The sequence below is a fragment of the Rhinatrema bivittatum genome, chromosome 1 (assembly GCF_901001135.1).
Source record: "Rhinatrema bivittatum chromosome 1, aRhiBiv1.1, whole genome shotgun sequence".
Taxonomy (NCBI): Eukaryota; Metazoa; Chordata; class Amphibia; order Gymnophiona; family Rhinatrematidae; genus Rhinatrema; species Rhinatrema bivittatum.
Window position 1 is genome coordinate 518015133 of NC_042615.1, and position 21116 is coordinate 518036248.

The window sequence follows — 21116 nt, forward strand, 5'->3', positions numbered from 1 at the left end:
ATTTCCATTGGGTTCCTTACTTAGTGTAAGAGAACGAGACCTCCTCTGGCTAGAGAGTGCTGTGTTTGCTGATCCTCCCCTCGCCCCAGCTCCTCACTCCACAGAACAGGATCGGCTGGTTCAGTCTCTTCCCCTCCCAGGGGAATTGGATGGCATCACAGCCAAACTCTCTGCTGAAAGAAGAAAGGACAAATCACAGCCAGCAAAAAAAAAAAAAAAAAAAAGAAAAGCAGGAGCTGCAACTTTATTCTTACTTAATGACATACTGACAGCAGCAGAAGAACAAAAGACAAGGAGAAGGCTACATCATGAGTAATCTTTTTTTTTTTTTCTGTGCTCTGCTGGCTGTGGGGATCTAAGAGAAGGGCAGTGCAGTGAACCGCTGACAGAACAATTGGAGCTAGGGACTGCTGGGAGGGGGGAGAAAGTGTAAAGGTGTCTGCTGCAGGCTGGCAGCAAGCTCAGGAACTTTACATGGAGATATTGTAGCGCTCTTGGTTAACCAGTCCAAGGGAAGGGATACTCACACAGGGGCTAATTTTCAAAAGTATTCACATGCTGAAAACTGGATTTCAATGTGTAAATGTACTTTACCTGCAAGTGGGCTTTTGAAAATTGCTACATTATATGTCACTGAATTGTCCATAGGTTTTACACGCGTAGGTGCACTTTAAGTGCATAAAATGGGCTTTTGAAAATGGCTATGATAGTATTTTACATTTATATGCATAACTCCTTTGAAAACTAAGTGAGCACATGATCACCAGTAGAAGCATTTGTATGCGTGTGTCTGAGAAAGTGTGTGAATCAGCATCTGAGCTGTCTAAGAAAGTGTGTGTGGGACTGAGAGAACGCTACTGTGTATGTTTGAACCACCCCTTTAAGCTGCTCAAATTTTAGGCTCGCCGGCTATGCTGACCGCACAGTGTGATAACTTTTTTTTTAGCTACTTTTTACCCAATCTGGATTTTTTTTTTTTTTTAAATATACAGTGGATCTAGTGCCTTTCTTTTAAGTAGGAGTTGCCAAGAGTGCCTCCTCCCCTCCGCCTCACTTCCTCTCGCTCTCTCACCCCCCGCCGCCGGGTGGGTGACATTCCAGCTCCGGCACAGCGCGGAGAGGCGGCATGTCCCGGCGGCAGCGGTCCCAGAGCCCTCCTCCTCCTCCTGCTGCAGCCAGCTCCCCCCTAATCGCCTCCCATCTCCGTTAGACTCCGGAGCCCAGCGGGAGCAGCAGCAGCACAGCCGCCTGGAGCCGGACGCCGGGCTGGCACGCACAGACTGCGGCAGATCCTCAGCGGGGAGCCGGAAAGTTATTTCGGCCGAAACGGCGGAGGGCTCGGGGGAGGACAACAACTTCTGGCTCGGGCATAGAGGGACTGGGAGGGGGTGGTGGATCGTTTCCATCGCATACGGGTGTGCCATGGCCAGAAGCGCTGCTCAGGAGACCGCGGTTTAGACTGAACCTCCCGGCCAAAGGTAAGAGAGAGCGCCGCGCTGCCCCCGATCTCGGATCCCTGCTGCCCCCGATCTCGGAGCCCTGCCGCCTTCTCTAGGTCAGCGGGATTCCTGCGGGAGCCCCCCCCCCCCCCTTCTTTCCCGTCGGGGTCCCTGTGAGGTTAACTTCTGACTTCCAGGAAACCATCTGCCGATCTGTTTTCCATGCAGGAGGCAGTCTGTTGAGTGTAAACTCTCCCCCCCCACCCCCACCTCAGATGAGTATAACGGAAGGATGAATATCAAAAGTTTGTGAAAAAGACACCGGGCACCTTTGAAGGAAAGGACAGTGTGTGTGTGTTTGTGCATGGGGGACAGTACAGTAGTTTCAGCTCCTCCTGCTCTAGAGAGAAAGATACAGACACTGGTTTTCTTTGGAACCTTTATTTTTAGTTACTTTTACCCGAAGGACGAGTATACGAACAGGAAGTTGTAAACAGCCATTATAATGAATCCACAGGCTGAAACAGGTTTTTATTGTTTTACCTTTTTCTTCGTTTAATGATTATTCTCCAGAGTACATCTCCGGCTTTCATTACGTATACGAACAGATAGGAGAAACTGGAGATGAATGGGCGAAGTAGAGGATAACACCATGCATGACATTAATAACTGTTTTTCCTGCAAAACCAGTTTTTGTGAAAGAGGGTGATTGGTGAAGATGATAATTTTTAAAGCGGTAATAAGCAAGTGCTCCTTTTACTTTTAAAAAGGAAAATTTTAGTGTACATTGCTTGGTCATGTTTGTTTAGTTTCAGGACAGATTGTGATTTATATGGTTTGAGCAGTGCTCTCTTGTAATGCAGAGAATTTATGCCCAGTATAATATAATCGTTCTGCCAGCCCCATAGATCTGTATCTACGCCTTTGATCTGCATACCCGTCATCCTGGTCTTGAGAGAGTCAGCAACCTTGCTGGACAGTCTTGAAACCCAGAAGCTACTGAGTTTTTTTTTTTTAAAGATGCTCATGCTTGGCTTGATATCCATCAGAGCCCATTTTCTTGTTCTCAGAAACCGTTTTAAACATAAGCTGCTCCCGTGTTGCTGTTGGGAAGGACTGGGCCAGTACTTCAGTGTTGTTTCGCCCTCCAGTGGCTTGTGAGTTGTGGGGATGGCATTGTGAATCCAGCAGTCTGGCTTTAAGTTCAATCCATTTACAACAACATTCCACAATATTACCATAGGAGAAACAAGCAAATCATTCTGAGCTCTCATCCTTTGAGTTGTTACAGTGGAAGATTTTATATATGTATTTTTTTTTGCCTAGTAGCTTCTTCCTGCTCCTTTTGTTTTGCTGGTTGGGTCAGAATCAGCCTTAGCTGGAGCTGAGGTGCCAGGAACCTTCATTTACAGCTTCCTGGGGGTTTTTCTTTTCCTCATTTTTACGTCCTCCTCGCCTCTCATCTTAGTAAATGCAGCCACCAACCTCTGACCAAGAGACACGGACCCTGGCTCCATTCGCAGCCTTGCACACGCATGCTGTTGACCAGTCAGTAGGTATTGCTGTTGGATGATGGCTAGTGTTCCCTCACTTCTGGGAGCCGTCAACACTTATCAACTCAGAAAGCAGGAACTGGGTCCAAGACTCAAACCTACAACTCCCTATGTGCTACTGTTGGGTCACTGGGCTGGCCTCCCAGTGTAAAGACATTTAATAAAAGCACATTCTGTTTTGAACTAAAACAGAGTGAGTTAAAAAGTCTTTCTTAAACGTGTGTGTAATGAATTTGGTGTCCAGATATAGGATGCCAGATTGAAAGCACTAGAATACAGTGTCTCCTCCCTCCTCCTTCATTCACAGACCAGGTACAGCATGGTTAGAAGAGCTGTTTGAGGGCCATGAGATTTGCATTTGGGAAGTACTGTGCAACAAGCATCCTCTGGCTTGTGAGACAATTTGTCAGATTGCAGAAAGGGAGATCACCACGTGGCTGCAGTAGCACCCTTTCCTCAGCTTGTTGTCTGGGGCCCGAGAATGCATAAAGATGGGATTTTGCATCTTCTGTGCAGGGCAGGCTGACTGAGGAGGACATGGAGGGTCAGAGAGGGAGACAAAGGGGATTAGAATAGCAGTTGCTGTCTCGCCACCTGGATTCTGATGTGCCAGATGGCATGTGTTGTCTTTTGCAGCGTAGTGAGCAGCTGCTTTGCACTGAAGCAGGTGTGCCTTTTCGGTCAGCACTTAGATCTGCAACAGGATAGCCCCGTGGATAGATGGGTGTAGAATGATTGGACGTTCCTATTTAGGATCCCATGGTTATGACTCAGATATTTTTGTGCATGCTGCTCAGTGGAAGAAAGCCTTTACAGAGGAGGCTAGTCATTAGTATGGCTTTGCTAACTAAGCATTGTTGTTGTTATCACATGGTATACTCTTGCAAAATATCCATTCTGCCGTTAAACTATTTGAATTAATTCAGCATTGTCAGTGACAAATTTAGCATCTTAGAAAACAAAGTTTTGAAAATCTTAGTAGTCTTATACATTAGCAGCACAAGCAGAATTTCTAAAAATAGATCCATTTAGCTAACCATTAAAATTAATCAAGCCTGCATATTTCAGATTAGTGTTCCTCCTGTAAATATGTTGTATTTGATTTTTTGGTGGTTTCCTCCTTCCTCTTTGTTCTACCAGCTCAATCAGATCCAGAGCTGAGATCTGGAGCCATGAGCTTTCATTCGCAGCAAGGGATGTGCGCTGGTTTGAAAAAATCTAGGAAATCTCAGTGATATTTTCTATCCTGTTTCTTTACGTTTTCAAAAGGAAATGATAGAAAATTAAATGAAATTCCATTGGTTTTCTTGTTTTGTTTTGAAAAAAAATGTTGGGCATTTGGCCTAGGCCAGAAGCAGAAACCTTGCTTAGGCATGGGCTGAGGCCCGAAGCAGGGGCCACAGTCTTATGCCTGGGCACAAAGCTGAGGCCTAGGCATAGGCACAGGGCCTGATACAGGGGCTGTGGCCTATGCCCTGCTGCAACGCCGGGGTTTCGCCCTAGGCCCGGCCCTGACGCTGGGGGACTCTGCTGAGACTCTGGCCTGGGCATGGAATCAACCCTCCAAAACTTGCCAGGGCTGGGAAACTCGCTGGCCCTCACTCACCACAGCTGTCGAGGGTCCACAGATGTGGTCTGCCAAGTTCTAGGGTTGACGCTGGGGCCTGGCCCGGAGGCTGAGGTCCTGATGCCGAGGCCCAATTTCCTGCCCAGGCCCAACCCTGGGGCCCGGCCCGGAGGCTGAGGTCCCAGTGCCAGGACCTCAGCCTAGGCCAGTGCCCATACACGACACTGAGGCCTGGCTCAGAGGCCGGGTGTACCGACGCCTATGTGCAGGCCCCAATGCCAGACCTGGTGTCGGGATCCGGCCTTTGGCCTGGGTCCAGGCTCAGGCCCTGGTGTCGAGACCTAGTCTCTGGGCCTCGGCCTAGGTCTAGGCCAAGATGTTGGGAACCGGCCTCCAAGCCGGGCCTCTGCATTGGGCCTGGGCGTAGGCCAAGCTCCCGGTATCCTCCCTGGGCTAGAACTATGCAAGGCCGAGGCTTCAAGACTAGAAGGGATAGGCTGCAGGGGAGCCTCAGGAAGTCCTTTTTTTTTTTTTTTTTTTTTTAATCTTTCTTTTTTTTAATGTTTGTTTTGTTTTTGTAACTACAGAAAGAAATTAAATTAAAGAAAACTAAATTTGTGGTAAAAAAAACCCCACAATAATAAAATACATTTTTTTCCCCTACAAATGTAGAATATTTGCAACCATGGATTTTTCTTTTCTTTTATATCCCTTCTCTCCCTTCCCCCACCCAAAAGATACCTAATCTAGTTATTGCAGTGATGATTCTAGGCCGGGGGTCATGCACCAGGCCTCCATCCAGAATCTTGCAATCATGGGCCCTGAAATGAGCCACTTCACTATCTTATGCAATGACTAGTCCTGGGGGAATCCTGTGCTACTGTGGAGTTCAGAATTTGCGCAGAATTCTCCCCTCCCCGTGAAGAATTGCCAAATTCTGCGCAGAAAATAGCAGAGAAAACTCCGGCATGCTGCGAATAGAGCACGTGAAGACGAAGGCCTGCGTGTGCCGCAGGACGTGCTCTGTTTGCAGCGAAGGTGAAGGATCAGCGCGCCGTTCGCGGCAAAGATAGAAAGCCCCTGTGTACCATGAATGGAGTGCGCTCTGCCCACGGCGAAGATATAGGCCCCGGTGTGAGAGAGAGAGCTTGGGAGGTAAGAGAGCGGGGGGGGGGGGGGGGGGATGCTTGAGTGTGGGTTTCAGAGAGAGGGAGCCTATATGAGGAGATTGTGAAGGAGTGTGTATGTGTGTGAGAGATTGGGAGCTCGTGTGTATGAAAAAGGGATTGTGTATATGTGAGACAGAGCCTGTGTGAAGGGGGTGCATGAGAGAGAGACATGGATAGCCTGTGTGAGGGTGTATAGGGTTGAGCTTAGAGGTGGAGGAGTTTGGGCCTGAGAGGGCAAAGTGACCACGGGAGTAGGGAGAGTGAGTGGAAGGGACACTCTTACAGTGAATTTCTAGGAAAATTCTGCTCAAAATATTTAAAATTCTGCATCTTTAAGTAATAACTTTTTTCTGTATTAATTTAAAATGTAATTACTTAAAGACTGTGATGTAAATTGTGTTATTTTGACCAATATAAAGTTTGCAGAATTTTAAGTTTTTTTTTGTGCAGAATTCCCCCAGGAGTAAATGACCATGATTCCCTCCTGAATACCGCCTCTGCAGAATCCCCAGCTCCAGCCAATTTTGGGAGTGGAGGATCTGATTGAAACAGGGACCTTCCACATGATAGTGCACAATGTGTTGTAGTGTAACATATTCTAAAGGATCAGTGGTCTTTAGAAAATGTTTCTGTATGTGATTTGTTTCATCTCAGGTTTTTGTCTGGCTAATAAGGGGAGAGCACATTTAAACTCATTTGTTTAAATTAGCTTTTGGAGATTAATAAGATCAGCTGAGGCTTTGTGGTCACCATTGATGATTTTATGTTTTATTTTTAATGTATTGTTTTGATTAGATTTATTTTATGTACTGCTTTTAACAGTTTGATGTTTTTAGTATTTTTATTATTTCCTTATGTACCTTGATTTACTAAAATTGTAAACCAGTATGATTGTACCAGAATACCGGTATAGAAAATAAATACATACATAAATAAATAATAGAAAGAAGGATTTGAAGAAAGCAGAATATTTTTTCTCGGCTTTCACACTAGATGGGAGAGGGTGATGGACCAAAGGGAAAAGGCAGGGCATAAGGGACTGGGGGGCGAATGCATTATATTGGTTGAGGATGTGATATTCAGTGTTTTGCCACAATTGAAAGCAAACCAGACTATGGGACATGATGGGAAGGGGAGAGAGGAGAGAGAGATTAGAATACTCATAGTAGCCTTCAAGGGGTCAGTATCGTTTTGAGGGGGGAGCAAAACTGTTAAAGGAGAGAAGCTAATAGTGGCATCCCTGGCCTATTTTGTGGGCAAGACCTTGGCACTACACAGAATTAAAAAAAAAAAAAAGAGAAGGCTGATAGCAGCCACAGTAATGCCGTGCATAGCAGTTAATTAATGCAGTGGTAGCAGGGCTAGCACTGCCACGAGAAGCTACAGTTCGGAGTAGTTTGCCGCGGTATACTGATACTTAAGGTTGCCCTTCTGACGTCATGATTAGGAGCAGGAGGTGGGCGGGCTGTGGGGCCAAACTGGGTCTCTGAGGTCCTATTCAAAGCCAGTCTAAAATCTCACCTATTGGAAACTGCTTTGAAATGCTATGTACATTTCTATAATACCCTTCTTACAGATTCTTGTTTTCATGTATGTTTTTTCTTGACTAGTCCTTTGAGGCAAGGACTGTCTCTTATGTGTATCTATACAGCATTGCATATGTCTAGTAACATTTTACAAATGATAAAAAGTAGTAGTAGTAGAAGAACTTCAAACCCGTAAAACCAGTGCAATAGCCAGAATTTAAACAGAACCGCTCTCATCTTGAATGGCCACCTGGCAGTCTTAAAACAGATTGCAAAGGATAAGCCAACAGCAGTAATCAATAAATTCAGTTACACTGGTCACAACCCAACTGAGTGAAATTCTAAAAATCCTGTGTACTGTATAGCAACAATGTCCCAGAAAACGTGTTCTCTCTCTCTCTTTCTCTCTCTCTCACATGCGCGCACACACAGGCACACAAAAGGGCCTATGCAATACCGGGCGCTAGCCGCTGCGCACGGCTTAACGCACTATTGGCTGGGCGTTTTGGATGCACGTCCATAGCCCCCGATCCACTGCGGGGATTAGCAAGTGCAAAACGCTAGTACAAATCACTGCATAGCTAATAGCGCTCGTCGTATGTAAATTCATGTAGATGAGGCTATTAGCTAATCCCTGGGATCCAATACATTTTCCGCACAGCCAATGCTCCCTTGCAACCCGGAAAATTTTACGCCAGCCTGGGGCTGGCATAAAGGTATTCCACACTCTACACTAAGCAATGCAAACTCTGATATCTGTGTGAGAGAGAGATGCTTGAAAGCACTGGAGTCCAATGTCCACCCCCCCTTCGTTCATAGAACAAGTACAACATGGTCAGCAGAAGAGATCCGTTCGAGGGCCACGAAGCCTGGAAGTGGGAAGCACTGCGCGACATGCCGTGCGTCCGAGTATGCCCAAGACCGGCATCCTCTGGCTTGTGAGCCAGTTCTTCAGATCGCGGGACAGATAGAGGTCACCCTATGGGTGTGTAGCATCCTTCCCCCCAGGTGTTAGCCTGGAGGCTGAGAACGCGACCGTGAAAATGGGTTTTGCTTTTTCTGTGCAGGGCACGCTGACTGACGTGCCAGAACTTGCATAGTAAAACTACATGCAATGACAAAGGCATGCGGACAGGGGAACGATCCCACGGCTACACCTCTGTTGGACTTGTGTAACATTTAGTAGTGCTGCACCTCTAAAGAATTCAAGGTAATATTATTAAATTAACTTGAACTTCTGTTGAATTTGTAGGGTTACATTGAGAGGAGTGTAATAGCTTGTCTACTAACAAAGTCTCTTAACGGCCTACAAATCAGCAAAAAAAAACAAAAAACCCTCCAAAACTTCTGCTGTTTCAGATACTATAATGCTGGCACTTCAATAGGGTACCATTACGTTTTTGGGGGAGTGGAGTTATTGCGTTCCGGTAGGAAAATGAAGATGCAGTTCCGAGAATGGCTTGCAGCCAAAGTAGAAATTCTGGGAAGAAACAGGATTTTTGACCTTTGTTGTTTAGTCAGCCCCCACCCCCCCCTTTCAGCTTTTCCTCTCCTTCCTCCAGAAGGACAGCTCCCTGGTGAAAGTCCTAACTTTCCCCTTCAAGCTCCTTTGAAGCCGGGATCTCTGTTGTCACAAACTGATATGCTTCTGGGCCAGTAAAAAGATAACTGGCCCTGTAAAGAATCCACCTTGGAACAAAGAACCTTCCCTTCAGAACCGCCCTCCCTGTGCTTTAACTCGGTGCTGTGCATCCAGTGAAGCATCCTGTCCAGGGTCCCGAGCAGTGGCGGCGGCCCGCGTGGCCTACGAGATCAGCTGTGCAGTAGCAAGGCCGGGTGGGGGGTAGGGGAGAGAGATTGGGAGTAGAGAAAGGAAAGAGAGAGCGTGCGGTGAAAATCTAGCAATAAAGAGACACAGTTTCACCACAGTTCTTTTGTGGGCTTTGACTAGCAAGAAAATTAGGAATTGGGCAGGTGCAAGCAGCTTTTCCTTGTTTTAAATTGGGGAAAACAAGAAAAAAAAATAGTATTGGGCACATGGAGCCTGGATCAATTGCTGAAACCAAGCACATTCTGGATTAAATGGGGAGGGGCCCCAACCACCTGTGAGGACGGAAGAGGAGGTTTGGGGGTCCAGAAGGTCTGCTCCCCACTGCCTTAACGCTTGCATTTGTGATGGTGGGTGACGATGGTTATTGGGGAGTTTGGAGGGAAGGGTGGGTGATGGTGGGGATGTGGGATGGGATAGGGTTCTATTTGTTTGGTTGGGTTTTTTAATGTTCTGTGTTGCTCACTGTCTTGGGCAGGCTGGTTCCTGGGAAGACGGTGTACGGGAAATGAAATTTAGTGAGCTGTATGTGGAGGCTGCTTATGGGGATGTAGGTTAATAAATCGGCACCATCCACTGAAAACCTCACTGATGGCGTTGCCACTCTCAGATTTCTCCCTTGTGCTAATTGCCAGCATTCTGCGTTTGACCATGTCTTCCCTAAAATATGAATGTGTGTGTGTGTGTATAAATATATATATAATATCATATATCATATAAAATATACTGTGTCCAGTATAGACAAACGTATTCAAGCATTCTGCATGTGCAGATAAGATTATGGTTTGTTTGGATTGTTAGGCCACGTATGCATGGCACTTCTGTACTTTCAGAAAGCTTTGGGGTGGGGAGTGGGAGAGGGTGGCTGGGGGGTTCATGCCATGCACACTTGTTTTCTCCTTTGTAGCAGGCCTCCCCTTTTCTGGCTTCCCTATTCCCTGAGTAAATACTCTGCCGGATGCCTGCTGCTGGCCATCAGGAAGCAGGGGTGGCTCATTGTCGATTTTGATGCTGGCTTTCTGGGAGAGGCACTGCCTTTGACGCAGCTTTCGCGGAATTTGAGCTCATGTGGTGGGCATGGGGGTTCATCCAAACAAGTTCATTAAAGGCATCCCAAAGGGAACATTCCTGGTTCGTCTCTTTGTCTGTGGAACTGAGCTAACCAGGAATCAATAGAACACGTGAAAAGCACCTCGCTCTCTGATGGTGATTTAAGATGTGCCAGAGTGTTCACACCGCCCCTGTCCGAATCAAACAACAGGCTCTCTGCCCCAGGTGCAGGTTTTTTTTGCAGAATAAAACGTGCAGCATTTCAGTATAAAATACCCTGAAACGTCTTGGTTTCCCTCTGCGGGGGATAGGGGGTGGTTTCCACGGCTTTTTTTTTTTTTTTGCTGCTGTGCGAGCCACAGTAGAAACAAAAGCAAGAGGAATTTCAAGCCTTCCGCTACAGAACATTCCAGCAACATTAAAGCTGAGAGATGCTTCCTTGGTTCTCCTAAGATGTTAAGCCAGGACCTCGCAGCCTATCCTGTTTAAAAGGCTGATGCTCAGGCAAGGGGGATCCTGACGTGGCCGCCATGCATCTTTTCACAGTGCCTCTTTCATGCTCCAGCTTGGAATGAGATTTTTTTTTTTTTTTTTCTCGGGTTGGCTAGTGTTGCTGCGGAAAAGCTTTCCAGCTGGCACTTACAGGATGCCAGCGTTTGGGGGGGAAAATATTCACAAGCAGGAAGAGAACTTTCCCGGGCAAGTGGTGAAATGTACCTATTATTTGTTTGTGAAATTTCTAACTCGCTTAATTTGTACCAAGGCGCACCCTAAGCGGGGTACAGTTTTTAAAGTTTTCATAAGGCCTTACTCTGGCATTTTGCTTGCTCTAATCTTTTTATTATAATTGTATACTTGCCCTGTCTGCTTATCATCTTATAATTAGGTTATACTTGTTCTGTTTATGTACAGTTTTATTTTACTGTGCTTGATTTTTTTTTTTTTTTTGTAGTTTGGTGATGTCACTGAGTGGGCTTATTGCCTCATATATCCCTTGTCAAATACCTTTTCTTGCCTTGTGCCCGGCACAAGCTGTTCTCTTCTTGGCCTTCTTTGTTCTCTTAGATTCCCATCACTTCCGACTTTTTTGCTCTCATGGGGCCTCCTCACCCTTGTACTGCCCCTTTTGTCCACATTCAGATCTCACCTGAAGGCAGGGCTCTGCCAAGAGACATTTCATTAGTCGGAATAAAACTCAGCTGCCTTCAGTGATCTTCTGTACTACTGCGCTACCTTGTCCGTCTTTCCTCGTGCTTAGGTACAAGTTCCCTGGGGAAGGGAGCTCCCTTTCTTGTTGTACCTGCTGTGCGACTTTGTATTCATGCATTGATTTTTCTACTGCTACCTTTCCAAATGCACTATCAAAACATAAAATGGCACTTTTGTGCTCGGTTCTGCCCAAGTAACTTTCAGTGGGGGATGGGCATGTGTTCAACTGTCAGTTTAAAAAATGAAAAAAAATCTTGTCCCGTTTACACTCTTGAATGACTCTCTTGGGTTTGTCTTCCCTTTAATTTCTGGTTTCAGTCCTGTAAGTGAGTAGTCCGGAGGGCAGTGCTGGATGCTATTGTTTTCTCTGTGCACATGGGAGGCCTTGTTGTTCTGTCTGGTGTTTTGTGTGCCGTTCCCAGAGCAGTGCTCATATGTACTTTTTTTTTTGTTTTGTTTGTTTATAAGCACATTTTGCAACAAGTCTGAGCGCCTGTTGTTGAGGGTCTCTGACTGCAAGCTGCTGGGTGCAGCTGCGCATGCGCGGCTGTGGGTCCGCAGTCAGATGGAGAGCAGGGGGGAACAGTGAGAGTTGCTGCCCCCACTGCTCAGCAGCAGCTGCTGGGGTCTGAACCCCCTCCTCCTCGCTGCTGGTGAACTTTGGGGAAGGGGGGTGGGCGTGGGCAGGAGGGAGAGCTGCCTGGAAGGAAACCCGTCACTGTGCGCTAATGTATCTTGTTTGGCGCTGAACATCTCTTGTGAACCACTGAAACCATAGCCCTCTTTGTTAACCCCGGCGCTGAAGTACTTTGGCCAGTACACAGCACTTATCATGAGTTTTATACAGGGCTTGGTGTAACCCTTCCTGTTGCTCTCAGTTGGGAACTCTTCCCATGGCCTCAAGGCTTCACAATCTGTGGTCATCCCTATATGGTTTTCTTTTTCCCCAGTTTACACCCTTTGTATTTCAGTTTCTTTTAACCCAAAGGAAGCAAACGATGAGAAATCTGCCAGGTAAAGTTCTGTTGCTTCACATTTTGGGGTTTAATTGGTTAGGGTATGGGGACACATCTGAGCCAGTGGGCACAAAAGCATGACATGTAATCTCCCACGTGGTGGTTCATTCAGAAGACGCCTTCCCAGGTGTATTTAATGGAATGATTTGGACCTATGCAATGCCTTTCATCCAATGTGGATCCCAACATTCATTTATCGTCTCACCCTTGTTGGCCATGTTTGTAGAGCACTCTATGGGTTCCTACCAAAAGGATTATTCCATTGTTATAGGGGGAACGGAAATAGTAGTGGTGTTGGATTTTGGCTCCCCCACGTGGGAGCCTGAGATGGTGCGCCCTCAGAGTAGATATAAACAACTGCCACCATCTTAGGGTGTGGATTTTGAATTGGCCTTTTCAGGAGGCAGGATGTCTTTTTGCCTGCTCCTAGTTTTGTTGTTTTCATGGGGAAAGGACCCTTGGGCTTCAGATAATGAAGCCTGGGTATGGAAACAAGGATAGGGTGCCTTTTTTCCCTTTTGTGAGAAGTCCCAGTTTGCCTTTTGATTTAAGCTGAAGAAAGTGTTTCCCTCCTTTCTGGTTCCCCTTTTTGAGTTTTAGTTTGGAATCTTAGGATCCAGGGACTCGGGGTAGGAACATCTGAAGGAGTTTGGAGTCTCTCACCGAGATGCCCAGTGGATGGGAATTCCTGGGGAAGAAGGAGAAATGAGGCGTGCAGAAAACGGTGGCACCCATCCGATTTTATTAATTTATTATTTTTATATTTATTTATTTATTTATTTATTAAAGGCTTTTATATACCGAATTTCTTGATACAAATCAAATCAACTCAGTTTACATCGAACAAGTAGAAACTATAACCAACCAAACAGTAGAGATGATTTGAAGGAGAATAAAGTTACATTATAACAAGGATGTGTAAACTTGGAGTAGGAAATAAGAAGGGGGAATAAAGATTATAATATACATTGGAGTATGCGAGGGAGGCAAGGAGCAGTCCTCATGATAATTTGTAAACATTCTCTTAATAATTTATATACATGGTTTAGCGCTTGTTTATATACATAGTTGCTAGAACAGTTATAAGTGAGGCTGTTGGACTGGTGTCGGTGAAGGCTCGGCAGAACAGCCAAGTCTTTAATTTCTTTTTAAATGTTATTAGACAAGATTCCTGCCTGAGGTCCGGAGGCATGGCGTTCCAGATAGAGGGACCTGTGATGGAGAATGTCCGGTCTCTGATGTTTGAGTGTTGTATAGCTTTGATAGAAGGTACATGTAGGGATCCCTTGTAGGCATCCCTTAAAGGTCTAGATGTTGAGTGCAGTTTGAGGGGGTATCGCAGATCAAGAGGGGTCTGATGGTGAATATTTTTGTGGATTAATGTACCGACATTTGATCTCAATTGAGGTATCACACCGGTTTACATTCAGGTACTGTAGGTATTTCTCTATCCCAGAGGGCTTACAATCTAAGTTTTTGTACCTGAGGCAATGGAGGGTAAAGTGACTTGCCCAAGGTCACAAGGAGCGACAGCAGGACTCGAACCCTGACCTGACCACATCATCAAGATGTTGGAGAGGAGTAAGGAGGTACCCTCCAGGTACTGACCACAGGGAAGTAAGAAGACTGACTGATCAAGGGGACCAAACGTATGAGAAATTGCTTTCATGCTTTTTTTTTTTTTGTGCGTTATGTTTTTGTCTGTAGCCTAGCTACCTTTGGCAGTGGATAGTTAGTTTTTCTCCTGGGATAAGTGCTGTTAAGTCTAGATATAGGTGTAAGGGTCATAGTTTCTCCCTGTCCTCTGCAAAGAGGTCATGCAACTCCCAGAGTCTGTGGTGTTAGGACATCAATCAGCACTCTGGCGAGGAGAAACAGCCGGAGGTTAAGCAGTGGAGGAAGCAGGTGACCTATTTCAGAAACCTTTCTAGGCACACCTTTCCTAATGTGAGGCCCTGCTGCGAGGTTATTACAGCTCCACAACTTGTAGCTCATCTTCGGCAGATGCATCCCAGGGGAATGAAAGGGGGTTTTGTTTTGTTGGTGATTGATGGAAGCTTGGGTATGACAGGTGAAGTCTGATTTTTTTGTCCTACGAAAAGCCCAGGGTGAGGCAGCTCCCTTGTTAGTGCAGTGCACATTCACTTTATTGTTGTGTGCATACAGCCCTGAGCGGTGCAAGATATAGTTAGGGACCTTTTGTTTTCAGTTTTTATTTTATTTTTCCCTGGGAATTTCAGTGTTATAGCAAACCATAAATCAGTGAAAAAAATGACTGTTATAACAAAACAGGAGAAAAATCAACGGAAATTCATTTTTCCAGCAATATTTTTTTTTTTTTGTTGTGCTATTGAAATTTCAATGAAAAATAAAATTAAAACTGAAGGCTAACATCCCTGGATATAGTGAACGAAATGTCTTGCCTCATTGAAGTCACAGTCACAGTGTATGATTTGAAATATTGAATCTATACGGCTTCTGTGTCAGCATCTGGTGGCTGGTATCATGCTGGTCAGTAGAAAGTGTATTTACAGTTTAATTCTGCTGCTGTGAAAGATTGCAAAAGCCATTCACTTGCGTTATCAGAGGACTTCCTAGGGCATGCTCTACTGACAACCACAAAAGAACTCGTAAGAGTGTTTTCCGGTGCACGCTGCCAAGCCTCAGCATTGTCCATAAGTCAAAAAATCAGTTGCTAGTCAGCAGAAGTTTTTCTGCCAGTTGATTATTTGTCCCCCTCAAAAGGCTTTAGAAATTTTCACAATCTATAAATGTGTTTTGATCGGAAGGGAGGGGCGAGGACAGCATTTTTGTGGCCCAGGTTACCTGCTTGCTGCGTGCATGCCTGCACATGATTGGTAGGGTTTCGGCTGCTGCTGGTAAACATTACACTGATACTTGGATGGCTTCTGTGAGACCTCAGCTTTAGTGCCGGAAACGAACCTTTGCAGCCCTTGGGTGATTTTTGAACGAGTAGATTTCAAGCGCCCTATGACCCAGCATGCCCTGCTGAAGGTGTTAGCCAGCCCTCGGGCGGAACAGGGCAGCGCCATCACCTCACCCTGACGTGCGGAGGAGATGCTTCTGTTTTTGTCCCTTTAAAATTGCGCCGCCAGCTAGGCAGGGTTGATCTCGGCACCTGCTTGTTAGTGTGAATGCTCACTGGTAAGTGTTCGCTTACCAGGGCTTGAGGGAAGGATTTATATAGAAACATAGAAACATAGAAATGACGGCAGAAGAAGACCAAATGGCCCATCCAGTCTGCCCAGCAAGCCCCACACACACTTTCTCTCATACTTATCTGTTTCTCTTAGCTCTTGGTTCTATTTCCCTTCCATCCCCACCCTTAATGTAGAGAGCAGTGATGGAGCTGCATCCAAGTGAAATATCCAGCCCGATTAGTTTGGGGCAGTAGCCGCCGCAACAAGCAAGCTGCACCCATGCCCATTTGTTTTACCCAGACTATGTTATTAGCCCTTATTGGTTGTTTTTCTTCTCCCCTGCCGTTGAAGCAGGGAGCTATGCTGGATATGCGTGACGTATAAGTCTTCTCCCATGCCGTTGAAGCAGAGAGCCATGCTGGATGTGCATCGAAAGTGAAGTATCAGGCCCATTTGGTTTGGGGTAGTAACCGCCGTAACAAGCCAGCTACTCCCCGCTTTGTGAGTGCGAACCCTCTTTTCTTCTCCCCTGCCGTTGAATCAGAGAACTATGCTGTATATGCATTGAAAGTGAAGTATCAGGCCCATTTGGTTTGGGGTAGTAACCGCCGTAACAAGCCAGCTACTCCCCTCTTTGTGAGTGTGAATCCTTTTTTCCACATTTCCTCTTGCTGTTGAAGTTTAGAGCGATGTTGGAGTCAAGCCTGTGTATGTTTATTTAATAAGGGTATTGACTCCAGGCAGTAGCCATCATTCTGGCGAGTCACCCACTCTTCATTGGCAGCCTCTTGACTTTATGGATCCACAGTGTTTATCCCACGCCCCTTTGAAGTCCTTCACAGTTCTGTTAGCTTTTAGCTTTTAGTTCTGTTAGCTTTTGCAGCCAGAGTGTCCAGAGCACTGGACTTGGAATTACTGTGCATGAAGCAGGGATATCGCTCGTCTTGTGAATACTTTCTTTATTGTCTTGCCTGTTTAGGAGTATTGTTGGACTCATACAGTGGGCTCATACAGTAATCTAGAAGCTTTATTCTTTATTTTATGTGACAGTGTGTTTTGTGCTTCCTTTAGTCTGCATTTTATGTATTTTATCATTTTTGTCAATTTGATGATGGATTTGCTGCATGTTTTTGGTTTCTTTGTTTGTATTTTCTTGTAGAGATTATCTTTTTAAGGTTATGGGATTGACTCTCCGCTTTGGGCCTGTCGTTTTTGAAAGGTGGTTTATGTAAATCTAAACACATACAGCAGGTCCTCACCCTTATGTCGCCCGGCTTGGTGACGTTCCAGCTTTTGAGAATCTGCATCCCACTCTGGACCTGTGTCCTGCTTTCCCACGCTCACACATGCCGACATCCCAAACTGACTCCCCGCCCCTGAGGGAGGAGGAGGAGGAGGAGGCGTGGACGTTTTTCACCCCCGCCTCCCCAGGAAAGCGTGTGGCAGTGTAGGAGGACCACCTGCCGCCTCCCTTAGCCTCTCTTTTCCTGCTGGCTCGAGTCTGCCGCCACCTGACTTGCTTTTGGGTTGGTGGGTGGGCTCTCTTGCCGCTGCCCACATCCCCCAGACACTCCTGCCGCATCCCTCTTCTACAGCAGGAGCCGCCCTACAGCGCTCCCACCCACTGTTGTCTTTACCTCATCCGACTCTGCAATCTGCCGTGGGCCCCAGCAGAAATAAAAATGTGGAGTCGGCCCTGGCCTTGCCCTCTCTCCCATTCCCTGCTCTAGTCGCAGGGCTAGAACCCATCCTGTACTAGCCAGCTTCAGCAGATTGTGCCAAAGTCACTGCCCCCTCCCCTACCCCCCCACCAGTGTGTAGCCACCATGAGCTATTCACTCCCAATGAGAGGTACAAAAAAATATCTTGCTGCTGTGGAACAGATGCCACTAAATGGTGTATGGAACAAGAGAGCTATATGGGATCTATTCTTGCAATAGGTTTACATGGGGGTAGAGGTTAAAATTCAGTCTCTGTTTTTATAATAGGGATGGTCTGGGTTTCAGAAGAGGGGCTGTTTCAGATCTCCAGAGAGCCTGTGCCTTCTGGGAGTTGTTTCTGGGAAAGGTCAAAGGTTTATTGCATTTTTAACCAAGGGAAATCTTCTGGAGTAGGATGACAGGATGGCCCTTATGAGAGTGTAATTGTTTTGGTGAGTGGGAAGTGTGAACAGTAGGCAATGGGTGGGTGAGATGAATGTGCAGAGAGTCAATCCCATAAACTTAAAAAAGATAATCTCTACAAGAAAATACAAACAAAGAAACCAAAAACATGCAGCAAATCCATCATCAAGTTGACAAAAATGATAAAATACATAAAATGCAGACTAAAGCTGAACGCGCACATGGAAAGGCTGCTGGTTGTCTGATGAAGGGAGTTTGAGAGAGCCAGGAGGAGCCGAGCCGGGGAAATAATTTTGACATCTTGTGGTGCCCTTTTAGAGTACAGCTGGAGAGGATTGTGTGAGGAACAGGTGCTTGGGAAACTGACCAGGTGTACTCTCTGGATTACAAGTGTTGTGTGAGAGAGAAAACTGTGTCAACACAAGCGTGGTGCTGAGGAAGGGCTGAAACGGCATCAGAAAGTTTCCACCTGCTTTCAAAAGAGAGGAGTATGACAGAGGTTGGTGGCAGTTGGATACTGTGTGCGGGTATTTGGATTATCCAGGATTTTTACAAAGGACCAATGTTGGAGTGTGGGGGAGGGGGAGCTGGCTGGGCCTAAGGAAGAGGCACTGGCCAGTTAATTCAGCCCATGGCTCGAGACTGACACTGGCTCCAACGGACTGAGGGAGTGTACTGGCTCTGGAGCTGCTCTGGCATGGAAAGATTGAGTCTGAATGACTTCAGAAATGTGAGAACTGCTGCTAGTTTCTGTGGAATATTAAAAAAAAAAAATTAATAATAATAATACAGCAGCAACTTCCTCTTGGTTCCCAGAAAGGATTTTGAGAGCAAGAAAGGTTTTGTAAGAGATATCCAGGCAAGAGCTATGGCAAGGAAGAGTTTTGGCAAGGGTTATAAAAAGTCTGCCTTGTGGAGAACTGTGACTTAATTTCTGAAGGGAAATGAACTGGGGCCATGCAGGTTCTGGGAATAGGCAGGGAGAAGGATACGGTAGGAGATGTGAACCGGAGCCAACTGGGCTTGGGGGGGGTATCCTGGGACGGAAACTTTCAGACCGGTGTGCGGGTGCACGTGTGTGTGTGTGTGCGTGCATCGGCCCGCGCCCAGGGACGCGGCCGTTTTATAACTTGTGCGCGTGTATGCGCGCATGTTATAAAATAGCCCGGCCATGCTCACGTGTGCCAAATTTTAAGTGGGCACGTGCATGGGCGCGCAAATCCCGCTTCTGCCACGTAAATCAGGGAATTTTAAAAAGGGGCACACGCTGACGCTGTTCCCAGTTTTACCAGTTCATCTCCAGTTCGCCAGTTAAGAGAGAGAGAGAGGTCCTCCAAACCCCCCCATATCTAATAGTCTTAACTTCCCCCAGTTAACCTCTATCCTCTGTTTGCCCCAGATCACGATTCAAGCCCCTTTTTTTTTTTAAGGCTTCCGAGATGTGCGCGCTGTGGCATTTACGCGTGCGTATCCGGACTGCTTTTAAAATCCGCTCGGTGCGCACGAGCCAGACTTGTTCCCGCACCCACTGACTGATGTGTGTGTCAGGCTTTTTAAAATTCACTTTTAAGTGAACTGTAACTGAGAAGTGGAAATTTTGGGACTGATATTCTGGTTAAAATGACCACGTGGGCCCAGGATGTGGATGGTAAAAATGAACTGTGATTCTAGCCTGCTGTTTTTGCTACTAACTGCTCTTGAATTTGACAATAAATATTTTATTGCTCGAAGCACAAGGATGGAGTGGAGAGTGGACTGCTTTGGGGAGTGTCTTCAGCCGGTTTGGCCCTGCAGGGAAACCTGCCCTCAGCCCATGCCCGAGGACTGAGTTTATCCCACCCTGGGTGAGACACCCCATTGCTCCCCAGGGCTGGGAAGATGAACCACCACAAGACCAGGGTAGACAAGTTACGACATTACATTTTATGCTTTTAACTTATGTACAGTAATACATTGTATCTTTTTTTTTAGATGAAAGTGCCATCACTGTTTTGATTTTAAGCCAGTCCCCTTTGTATTACATTGCTTCGTATGGGGAAAATTGGTTTTGACTTAAGTCATTTCAACTTAAGTTGTGGAAGGGCTCGCACTTAAGTTGTGACTTAAGTGCGAGCCCTTCCTGTGAATTGGATGCCCGCCGCCTGTGGTTGCAGCGCTTTAAAACTCCAGTCAGGAAAACTTAATTATCAATTCTTTCCCGGTGCAGAGATACTGGAAGTATAGAGTTGCCTGCTTTTTTTGTTGTTTTTGAAAGCCTGCCTTCTGAAGAGAAAGATGCCTATGAAATGTGTCTGCCTGCGTGTTTTCATCTAATAACTTATCCACCTGAAATTTTCAGGACATGTCAGGAGGCACGTGATGATTCTGGCAATGGTGTGGGGTTTTTTTTTTCCAAATGCGCACACACATGCCCAGACTGCGGAATGAGTGCGCGTGACTACTCCAACAAGCAGGCTTCATGAGTTCTGGTTGGAACTTCTTGTTATCTTCTGGGCTTTTCAAACACATTGATTATGATCATCTTTGACTAATGCTTTTTTTTGCTTTTTTTTTTTTTTCCTTCTACAGGCATGCATTGCTTTTAAAGAAAAACAGTATTTCCTGCCATGTCCTTTATTTGTGATTTGAAAATTGCTTGTTTGCCTCCTGAATTAACGCAGATTCGTTTGGGCAAACGCAGTTAATAGTTGTGCCCCGCAAGAGAGGCAATTTCTTATGTTCTTATGTTCTTAGATGCATCGTGAGCGCGTCACAAACACTTTCTCCTTTTTTTTTTTTCTCCTGTTCCCTTTTCCCTGCAGACCATGCAAGCGACTCATCACAGAGGTGGCTCCCCCCTCTTCCTGCAGCCTCAGAGCACAAACAGCCACCGGTCCTCCGGCTACGTGCCAGGGAAAATTGTTCCACTGCGCCCAGCACCGTTGCCAAAGAGCCAGGCCCTGGCTAAATTTGCCTGTGCAGGGCAGGAGGCCCATGCCACGTTTGCAGTCCCCGCAGAGGAGCAGAGGCAGCAAGCAGAAACCAGCAGGCGGAAACGACACAAAAACACTCTGGTTTGCTTTGCCATGTCCAGCCTCTCGTTTTTCATCGTCCTCGCAATCGTTTTAGGAATATCATCGAAATATGCTCCGGATGGTAAGTTGTCTGGCATGAGTAAAAGTTCTTGGGGGTGGGGGCAAAGGAGAATTAAGGCCACTATCTGGGGCTTTCCCCCCCACCAGCCGTAAGTGAATGCATTCCCTCTTTCCTCTCTTGTGGGGGACGCTTTAACGCAGTTGAGGCTCCTGAAATGTGTTGCCAAGCTTTCCGCCCCCGAAAGCGACTGCTTTCTGAAATGCTAAAAACCTGAACTTGTCGAGCACATTGCAATCTTTGTGGCATCCATGGCAGCGTAGAAATCCAAGCTAGCGTTATTAATTTTATGTCGGAAGATTTGACTGATCGTGTCCTATCTGGAAATACCCGTTAAGTTTTT

At 46.2% G+C, this 21116-nt stretch overlaps 1 protein-coding gene across 4 annotated transcripts in view; it reads left to right on the forward strand.

Moving 5' to 3' along the window:
- Positions 1-292: 292 nt before the first annotated feature.
- Positions 293-21116, forward strand: part of CEMIP2 (cell migration inducing hyaluronidase 2) — a 217655-nt gene continuing 196831 nt past the window's right edge. The window contains exons 1-2 of one of the 4 annotated variants that reach the window (XM_029612545.1): positions 293-312; positions 20443-20776. In XM_029612545.1, the coding sequence (XP_029468405.1) occupies positions 20446-20776 (331 nt within the window). In that variant the 5' untranslated portion in view covers positions 293-312; positions 20443-20445. Of the gene's footprint in view, positions 313-1058; positions 1479-20442; positions 20777-21116 lie in introns of those variants that run through there. The other 3 variants (XM_029612563.1, XM_029612537.1, XM_029612554.1) reach the window with 3 other exon arrangements.